The sequence below is a fragment of the Micromesistius poutassou genome (genome assembly GCF_964030765.1).
Source record: "Micromesistius poutassou genome assembly, contig: SCAFFOLD_4169, whole genome shotgun sequence".
NCBI classification, from domain to species: domain Eukaryota; kingdom Metazoa; phylum Chordata; class Actinopteri; order Gadiformes; family Gadidae; genus Micromesistius; species Micromesistius poutassou.
In genome coordinates, this window is record NW_028178819.1 from 13,294 (window position 1) to 23,979 (window position 10,686).

The 10,686-nt window shown below is 40.8% G+C and overlaps 1 protein-coding gene across 1 annotated transcript; it reads left to right on the forward strand.

Annotated features, from left to right (window-relative positions):
- Positions 1 to 444: 444 nt before the first annotated feature.
- On the forward strand, positions 445 to 10,318 carry LOC311373353 (fibroblast growth factor receptor 1-like; the record flags this gene model as incomplete). Its single annotated transcript, XM_084490123.1, has 5 exons — positions 445 to 576; positions 4,782 to 4,924; positions 7,452 to 7,523; positions 8,207 to 8,506; positions 9,997 to 10,318. Coding segments are annotated over exons 2-5 (785 nt in total), but the record flags the coding sequence as incomplete, so codon positions are not given.
- Between the last annotated feature and the right edge of the window lie 368 nt (positions 10,319 to 10,686).

A 10,686-nucleotide genomic window follows, 5' to 3' on the forward strand; every position in this document is an offset into this window, starting at 1 on the left:
CAGACAGAGAGAGAGATAACCAGACAGACAGACGGACAGAGAGAGAGAGAGACATACACACACACAAAGATAAAGAGAGACACCGAGAGAGAGAGAGAGACACACACACACAGACAGAGAGAGAGAGACACACACACACAGACAGACAGAGATAGAGAGGGAGAGATAGAGGGACAACAAGACCGACAGACAGACAGAGAGAGAGAGACAACGAGACAGACAGACAGAGAGCAAGAGAGAGACATACAAAGATAGAGAGAAACGAGAGAGAGAGAAAGAGAGAGACACACAGACAGACAGAGAGAGAGACAACGAGACAGACAGAGAGACTGACAGACAGAGAGAGAGTGAGAGAGAGACACACACACACAGACAGACAGAGAGAGAAAGAGAGACACATATAGAGAGAGACAACAAGAGAGAGAGAGAGAGTAATATTGTGCAAAGTATTTTTCAGGAAGTGAAAGCCAAGTCACAAGCCCAAACCAAAGTCACACGACGTGGAGTCACTTCTCTCTCTCTGGAGACAGAGAGCAACACCTTTTAAACCGAGAGGTCTGTGAGAAACATTAGACGGTGAGTACAGAGAATAGAACAAATAATGTGATTATGTTTGAACTTGTTTTCTGGGAATGGCCTCTGCTAACAATGTGGCGGGGGGGGGGGGGGGGGGGGGGGGGGGGTCTCCAACTGACTGTGTTTGGGTGGGGTCTCAGAGTGACTGTACGTTTGGGTGAGGTCTCCAACTGACTTTGTTTCAGCTCTAATCTAAACATGAGACGAGGACCTCCTTTCAGAGGGCTATCAGGAGGTGTAATGAGTGACACATGGGTTTCCCTCAGAATGTGGTCCTTCGTTGACTCTGCTTTCTTCCCGTACTGATTTCAGTCATGTAGTCAAGATAATGCTTATACCGTTTAAACTCCAGTAAATGTATCCCAGACCACCTAGGTTGCGTGTAGCATGGACCTTTGCTCCATAAAGTAGACTGATATGGACCAATCAATAACACGTGTAAAGATAAAAGTATGTTATATGAATCTGAATCAATGTGCTATCATTCTATGAACTGGTTTGTGTGTGTTCATAATGTGTGTTAGAATGAATCAAAGTAAAACAACATGACATATCTGTGTAGTCTTTATATATGTAACCCTGAGCAGCTGTCTATGATGACGTTAGCAGAACAGACAGTCACCAATGGTCCACTGTCTCTGTCTCTCTCCGGACCCTGGACTAGAATGACAGGGTGTGTTTCCCCTTTATGTTCGCTGCTCGGCTCCACTGTGTTTGGGGAAGATTATTAGACTTCCCAAAACTTACTTCTCTCTTTCTGGAGACAAAGATCAACACCTTTTAAACTAAACGGCCAGACAATAAGGAAATGTTACCTGTAATCCTGTTTACAACATTCTGGTGTGATCTAATTCATAGCATTTATTTGTTTATCTCTTTCACAGCTCTAAGCTGGCATCTAGAGTTGCAATGTTAGATGAAGGGAGGACAGATGTCTGTCAGACCCTGTACTGTATAAAGTTATATTGAGGTTTGAGTATAGGCTTGATTACTTGATAGTCGTTTCTTTGTCTCTTTTCACTTTAAATAAGACTACCTTTTAGTTTAAGAAATATTGGCTATTGTGAGAAGTATCACTGGATTAGGTTTTGGATTTTCGTTCAGAACCTTAATGAGGGGCGTGTTTAAAGCTCTATCACTAAGAACCTTAATGAGGGGCGTGTTTAAAGCTCTATCACTGTAAGGACCTTAATGAGGTGCGTGTTTAAAGCTCTATCACTGTAAGGACCTTAATGAGGGGCGTGTTTAAAGCTCTATCACTGTAAGGACCTTAATGAGGGGCGTGTTTAAAGCTCTATCACTGTAAGGACCTTAATGAGGGCCGTGTTCCCCTCATTAAGGTTCTAAACCCAAGTTTTCAACCCAAACCAAAGTCACACGACGTGGAGTCACTTCTCTCTCTCTGGAGACAGAGAGCAACACATTTTAAACCGAGAGGTCTGGGAGAAACATTAGACGGTGAGCACAGAGAGTAGAAAAGATTATGTGATTATGTTTGAACTTGTATTCTGGGAATGGCCTCTGCTAACAATGTGGGGGGGGGGGGGGGTCTCCAACTGACTGTGTTTGGGTGGGGTCTCAGAGTGACTGTACGTTTGGGTGAGGTCTCCAACTGACTGTGTTTGGGTGGGGTCTCAGAGTGACTGTACGTTTGGGTGAGGTCTCCAACTGACTGTGTTTGGGTGGGGTCTCAGAGTGACTGTACGTTTGGGTGAGGTCTCCAACTGACTTTGTTTCAGCTCTAATCTAAACATGAGACGAGGACCTCCTTTCAGAGGGCTATCAGGAGGTGTAATGAGTGACACATGGGTTTCCCTCAGAATGTGGTCCTTCGTTGACTCTGCTTTCTTCCCGTACTGATTTCAGTCATGTAGTTAAGATAATGCTTATACCGTTTAAACTCCAGTAAATGTATCCCAGACCACCTAGGTGGCGTGTAGCATGGACCTTTGCTCCATAAAGTAGACTGATATGGACCAATCAATAACACGTGTAAAGATAAAAGTATGTTATATGAATCCGAATCAATGTGCTATAATTCTATGAACTGGTTTGTGTGTGTTCATAATATGTGTTAGAATGAAAGTCAAAGTAAAGTAAAATCAAAGTAAAAACAACATGACATATCTGTGTAGTCTTTATATATGTAACCCTGAGCAGCTGTCTATGATGACGTTAGCAGAACAGACAGTCACCAATGGTCCACTGTCTCTGTCTCTCTCCGGACCCTGGACTAGAATGACAGGGTGTGTTTCCCCTTTATGTTCGCTGCTCGGCTCCACTGTGTTTGGGGAAGATGATTAGACTTCCCAAAACTTACTTCTCTCTTTCTGGAGACAAAGATCAACACCTTTTAAACTAAACGGCCAGACAATAAGAAAATGTTACCTGTAATCCTGTTTACAACATTCTGGTGTGATCTAATTTACAGCATTTATTTGTTTATCTCTTTCACAGCTCTAAGCTGGCATCTAGAGTTGCAATGTTGGATGAAGGGAGGACAGATGTCTGTCAGACCCTGTACTGTATAAAGTTATATTGAGGTTTGGGTGTAGGCTTGATTAGTTGATAGTCGTTTCTTTGTCTCTTTTCACTTTAAATAAGACTACCTTTTAGTTTAAGAAATATTGGCTATTGTGAGAAGTATCATTGGATTAGGTTTTGGATTTTCGTTCAGAACCTTAATGAGGGGTTTGTTTAAAGCTCTATCACTAAGAACCTTAATGAGGACCTTAATAAAAGTATAATAATACTTTTATGTAATGAAAGATTTCATTTTGGTATTTGTTGTTTTTGATTACGTATTTTTCTTACTGATTAGTTGTGTGATCAATATATATTTCCTAGAGCCTTTAGTGACCACAGAACACATTTGGAAGGCTAGAATCTGATTGTTTTTATTTTTATGTATTGTATAATTTGTACAGTTACTTGCAGCTCAACAATTTATTTTATATATATATATTTTTTTTTATTATTAGTTTATTTCATTTTAACATTGCAGTGTGCCAATAGCAGATGTTGATGACTAAGATATTAAGTCAGTTAGACTCAATTTAATACATAAGTTTTGAGTCAAATGTTAAGTAAACAAACAAAACATATTTAACATAACTTAATGACAAAACTAATAAACATTGAGTTTTGTTGCATTCAAATTGTGTTGTTGGGAACTTATTTTTTTAAGTTCTGTGAACTTACTCCAGTGGGTTTGAAAAATGGAAACTTTCAAGTCATATTAACGGAAAATATTTCAGTTGCCTTAACAAAAAAATATTAAGTCATATTAACAGCAAATATTTGAGTTGAGCTGAATGAGCATTTTAATTCAGTTGTTATCAAAAGGTACAAGTGGAAGTCATCAAACCTACTAAGTTCTGGAAAATTGTGACTAATCAACTTAAAGAAATTGAGGCAATCGATTGCCTAAATTTTTTTGAGTTTTGGTAACTTATTCGGGTTTACAGTGTGTGTGTGTTCAACAAAATAAACAAGCTTTTGAGGATGATGATGGAGTTTGTGAAAGAGAAGGACAAGCCTGTTGGTTACACTTCATTTTCATCACCATCACGTGTCCACTAGACTACCTTAAAGTATACAGCTTGACCACTGCTAGACATGTCCACTATACAGCTTGACCACTCCTAGACATGTCCACTACCTTCTAGTGTACAGCTTGACCACTCCTAGACATGTCCACTACCTTCTAGTATAGAGCTTGACCACTCCTAGACATGTCCACTATCTTCTAGTGTACAGCTTGACCACTCCTAGACATGTCCACTACCTTCTAGTATAGAGCTTGAACACTGCTAGACATGTCCACTACCTTCTAGTGTACAGCTTGACCACTCCTAGACATGTCCACTACCTTCTAGTGTACAGCTTGACCACTCCTAGACATGTCCACTACGCTACCTGCTGTATTCTCCCTTTGTATGTTTAATCGTTGTGATATATTTTGTATCTTTACATGATGTTTTATCTTTATGTGATAAGTTGTATGTTTACATGATATATCTTGTATCTTTACATTATATATGATATGAATAATAATATTGTGTGTGTGTGTGTGTGTGTTGCATGAATGCATGAAATTAAGTCATCTGATAAGAGTACAATAAAAAAATTACCTGACACTGATGGTATCAGATTGCAAGCTGATGATTTGTCAAAATGAAAACATGTGACATTGTTTTTTCCAGCTAATAAAGCAGAGCTGAGAGCAGAAGCAGTGGAAGCTGTCAGAGAGGAACCATGGACACCATCTCTGAACTGGACTCTGGACTCACTATGGAACCTGAGGACACATTTTTGGACCGGGAGGAGACCAGGAAGAGAAGATTTGGTAGGTGCCCTTTTTAGAGAATTTAAAAGAAATAAACCAGTAGAACAAATATTTCGATCTACATCTCAAGATTTACATTTAGCAAACGTTTTCAGCCTAAAAGACCAACCTGATGACCGCATAGACAGATTTATTGCAGACAGCTGAGAGGAAATGGAAGAGATCAGACTGTCCTGATGATCTCTCTTACTACCTTCACCTCCTCTCTGACTTCACCTCTGTTGTGTCAACAACCAAATCTGCCTTCTTCCAGACCAAAATAAACTCCTCCGCCTCAAACCACAGGAAACTGATTTCCATCTTCTCTTCCCTCCTCACCCTAGCCTGGTTCTGCCCGCCTCCGTACTTCCGCTCAATTTTCATTTCCCTTCAGTACTTCGGTCTGGGAGTAGTGCATGTTCGAACGATTATTTTCCCTCAAGTTTGTCCCTCCAATCAGCGAACAGGAGGCGTGGCCTGAGAACAGTGACGTACAGGTCGTGCGCGAGTTTCAGTTGTAGTCAAACGAATACCAGGAAGCAGCAGGAAGACCATGGAGAAAGATGCTAACGAAGCTATTCGGTCTGTTGTGGAAACTCTGCCGAATATCGATCAATTAAAGCCGGAGCAGGAACAGGCTTTGCTTAGTTTTGTTGGTGGTGAAGATGTTGTGGTGCTTCTTCCCACGGGATTCGGGAAAAGTTTAATTTTCCAGCTGGCTCCGTTAGTGGTGAAGGAGTTTGCTAAGCATGAAATACGTCACAACCAAATGTTAGCGATTGGTTAAGGCAGATCCGGAGTGGCACTGGGCAGAGCCAATAGGTTTTAAACTTCAACAGCACCCGCCTTCAAGTGAGCAATGGTTTGTCTCTATAGCAGTTCTAGACCATCGGTATGAATGAAATGAGTACGAAGGTCTAGTTAGGACTAGGCTATCCTCACCCCTCCCCTTCCTTCCTCCCTCACAGCTGATGACTTTGTGACCTACTTGACCCAGAAGGTGAAGGACATCAGCTCTTCTTTTACCCCTGCAGCCATTCTCCCTCCCCCTATCCCCACCTCTGTTTTTATCAACTTTATCCCTCTCTCCTCTGTTGATGTCAACAGAATAGTTACGTCTAACCACAACGCCACGTGCCCCCTTGAATCAATCCCCCCCCCCCTCACTCCTCCAGGTTGTCTCGAGTGACGTCCTGTCATTCCTCACCACCCTCATCAACTCCTCCCTCACTTCAGGCCTTATTCCAGCCTTTCCCTGAAAACAGCCTTTCCCTGTATGCCTTTTAAGAAAAGACGTGACAGCATGGAAACAGAGAATTACAGAGTTTAGTTTGGATTAGTTAGGGAAAGGAGCTATAATGGATAATACAATAGACTGTGAGGATAACACACACCCAGGAATTATAATCATCTCTTCAGACATTTCCTGAAGGTTAATGCGCCAAAAAAATAAACAAAAATATGATTGTTCGCAAGTCCCAAATCTCGAGTTTTGGGACTTGTCTTTTGAGGACGATTTAGAACACACTTAAGCAGAACAAGTACTGTCTTTTGCATACTTGTTATTAGACGAGTCTCAATGCGAGTCTCAAGTCACTGTGTGGGCAAATTAACTGCGACTTGACTCCAAGTCTAACTCAAGTCCCCATCTCTGGTAAACGCTTGTGTATGAACTGTATCTATATTCATGTATGTATCTGTCTTTATGTATGTAAGTAGTTATGTTTATGTGTATATCTATGTTCGTGTGTGTGTGTATGTTTATGTCTGCATGTATAGTATGTATGTGTGTATTCTTATGTATGTATGTATGTATGTTTGTATGTATGTATATAAGTATGTTACTGTGTGTGTTTGTGTGTGTATATATGTTTCTGCATGTATCTAAGTATGTATGTGTGTATTTGTGTGTTTTACTGCAGGGGTCCCCAACATTTGTAATGTCCTGCCAATAATAAAAAAAAAGCATTGTGTGCCAATCGTTTTTTTAATGCATATATATAAAGGCTGCTCATTTAACTGAAATGATATCAAGGGGACTTATGGAATTCAAAAAAATACAGTTTATAAAAAAGTTTATAATTACTATGAACATATCTAAAATGATCCCAGAATACATATCCTTATATTTTCTGCGCGAGCCATTGTTAATGACCCTGGTGACACGCAGGCTACATGTTGCCCCCCCCTCCCCCCTCTGTATGATTACCTATGTATTACTGTATGTATTACTTTATTACGTATGTGTTACTGTATTACTGTATGTATTGCTGTATGTGTGCCTATATTTTAATAACGAGGGAATAATAACATGTATGCTAGAGACCAGTACTCGTTGTGTTTAAGTGTGTTCTAAACTCAACACAAGAGCCACAGTACCAGTCATCACTTACTAAGCTGTTCTCAGTAGAGGTCTTCAGGTGTTTCTTCAAGACGGGGAGGGATTCTGCAGACCGTAGGGAGACTGTCTGGACTGTGAATGATAGCCATGCAGTATGAATATATCTCTGTGTACATTAATCTGTGTGTGTGTTCTACTCTTTAACAGCCCTGAAGTCGTGCAGCATTGTCATTCTGATCTTCGGACTGCTGAGTATTCTCCTAATCTCCCTGCACTTCAGTGAGTTTAAATCATATCTTCCTGAATATGATGGACAAGAGATCAGAATACTGTCCTACAAATACTTTGTAGGACAGGCTATAACGGCATTAAAGGATATGTAATACCAAACTTGACAAAATGATTAGGATGGCATATAAGAAATAGCAAGAATTGCAAGAAATTTAGAAGCTGATTTTAACTAACCCTCATATATTAAACCTGCATATATTAAATATATTAAACCTGCATATATTAAATATATTAAACCTGCATATATTTTTAAAAAAAAAGCTGATCCACATGCCTAGTCCTGAGGTTATGCACGGGGTGTCAGGTGGGCCCATTACTCATGTCTTACTCTGTATGCGCACTACTAGCATCTACATAGCGTCTTTTTCTGTGTTTGCTTTCATTAGTTTCAATTGGAGCTGGTTAGCGGTTTTGCATTCTCCTCCACAAGCTCCACCCCGACTCGTTAATCTCTGAGCGGGAGTGTCTTCCCCTCCCTGGGAAATCTTTGTAGATACTGCTGTGTTATTCAATCATTTAGGAAAAGGCAGGTGAGAAAACTGGGTCAGAATCTTTTGGGTCGCCCTCTAGTGGACAGGTATTAGGAGAGAGTGAAGGGAGTGTCTGATGGTGCATCTCTGGATAGGTGTTGGAAACGTTCACTCATCTCATCCTGGTTTCTTCTGGTTCAGTGAGGCCTACGGAGGAGGAGGCCCCCAGCATCACAGAGTTCAACTCCTCTACCCAGCGGTTGTCCGTGGGCCAAGTGGCCCACTTCACCTGCAATGCCAGCGGCACGCCGGAGCCCACCGTCAAGTGGCTCCACAACGGCAGGCCCCTGGAGAGGAACGGCACAGACGACCAATCGGAGGCCTGGGTGGAGAGGGGGTTCCTCTTCGTCAGAGGAGTGAGGTCTGGCATGACCACGGTCTTGTGCATGGCGAGCAACAGCGCTGGCACGGCCAATCACACCGCTGAGCTGCTTGTCTTTGGTAAGATCTGGATCCAAGAAGAGATGTTTGTTGTTGATGTATTCATAACGTTGTTGTTGAGGTGTGTGTATATATATATATATATATATATATATTCATAAATGTATGCTTATATATGTGTATATATATACACATATACAAATTATATATATATATATATATATATATATATATATATATACATGTGTGTGTGTCTGTGTGTGTGTCTATATGAGGAGCTCTTTTCCAAAACGCGATAAACGCCAAATCACTATATTTCCTTGTTAAAAATGTACAGCAAGATGCAGTTTGTTTCCAAACCGAGACAAGCGCCAAACCTATTTTTTGCCTTCACCTTGTGGGACCTTGGGGAGCAGAGAGTGGCCCCGAGTGTGGAGGTCTTGTGGACCCCCCAGGGCAGCGGGACCACCTCGTGTGTGAGGCCGAAAGGGTTCACCTTGTCGGACTAGGGGGAGCAGAGAGTGGCCCCGAGTGTGGAGGTCTTTATTCCATGCATTTGGATTTATTTGATTTATATTCATTTATAGAATGAGATGAGTCCCTGATATCGTATATTGCATGTTCTCTTGTTTAAAAAAAATAATACATAACCATTAATGGATTAACAGCGCTTTGAATTTTCTTTTATGGATTAATAGTGTTTTGAAAAAAATAACAACTTTGAATTTATAATCAACAATATTGTTTGATTTAAAAATCATTGTTCAACATGTTCAGACTGAGCGAACAAACCATTTTAACAGGATGAATTGAATATTAACAAAATATGTGGGTCTAGGTAAAAAATGACATTTTCCTGAAAGATATTCAAATGGATTCATAGCGTTTTGGAAAAGAGCTCCTCATATGTATATATGAGTACTTTTTTTTATAGTCACTTGTGTCATCCCCTGCTTTACCCAAAACGTAGCGAAACCAAAACCGTGATATGAACCGAACTGTGAATTCTGTGAACCGTTTCCCTTGTTTTGTTGATGTCATGACGTGAAAGAGGTGTTTTTTAAGTCCATTGATGTTAAGCTTCTAGCGGAAGCAGACAACCAGCCATGTATGTTGTCCAATTGAACCTAGCCTCAAACCACAGATCCATTCTCAATAACAAAACAAACTATAACTCAGACGTGCAAACTTAATGGACAATTGGAAGGATAGTGAAATAGGACAGGAATCTGAACTAGAAATCGTACAATTACTGAAGAAATTGTACTTGCACTGCCATGAGACACTTATGTGTGTATATTAGTATGTTTGTTTACGTATGTGTACGTATGTTTTTGGATGTGTACATATTTATACATATGTTTACTTATGTGTACGCATGTTTATGTATCTTTACATATTATACTTATTTTCAAGTATAAAATCTGGGTCTGAATCTTATTGGTCGCCCTCTGGTGGACAGGTATTAGGAGAGAGTGAAGGGAGTGTCTGATGGTCATCTCTAGATACGTGTTGTACAACGTTCACTCCTCTCCTCCTGGTTTCTTCAGGTTCAGTGATGCCAGTGATGACCAGCATCATAGATTTACACTCCTCTACCCTGCGATTGCCCGTGGGCCAAGTGGCCCGCTTCACCTGCAATACCAGTGGCACGCCGGAGCCCACCGCCAAGTGGCTCCACAACGGCAGGCCCCTGGAGAGGAACGGCACAGACGACCAATCAGAGGCCTGGGTGGAGAGGGGGTTCCTCTTCGTCAGAGGGGTGAGGTATGGCGTGAACACAGTCATCTGCATGGCGAGCAACAGCGCTGGCACGGCCAATCACACCGCTGAGCTGCTTGTCTTTGGTAAGATCTGGATCCAAGGAGAGACGTTTGTTATTGATGTATTCATAACGTTGTTGTTGATATATTCATAACGTTGTTGTTGAGGTGTGTATATATATATCTATATATATATATAGATATATATATTCATAAATGTATGTGTGTGTATATATATATATATATATATATATATATGTGTGTGTGTGTCTATATGTTTATATGTGTACTTTTTTTTATAGTCACTTGTGTCATCCCCTGCTTTACCCAAAATGTAGCGAACCCAAAACCGTGATATGAACCGAACCGTGAATTCTGTGAACCGTTCCCTAGTTTTAGTGGATGTCATGACGTGAAAGAGGTGTTTTTAAGTCCATTGATGTTAAGTTTCTACTGGAAGCAGACAACCAGCCATGT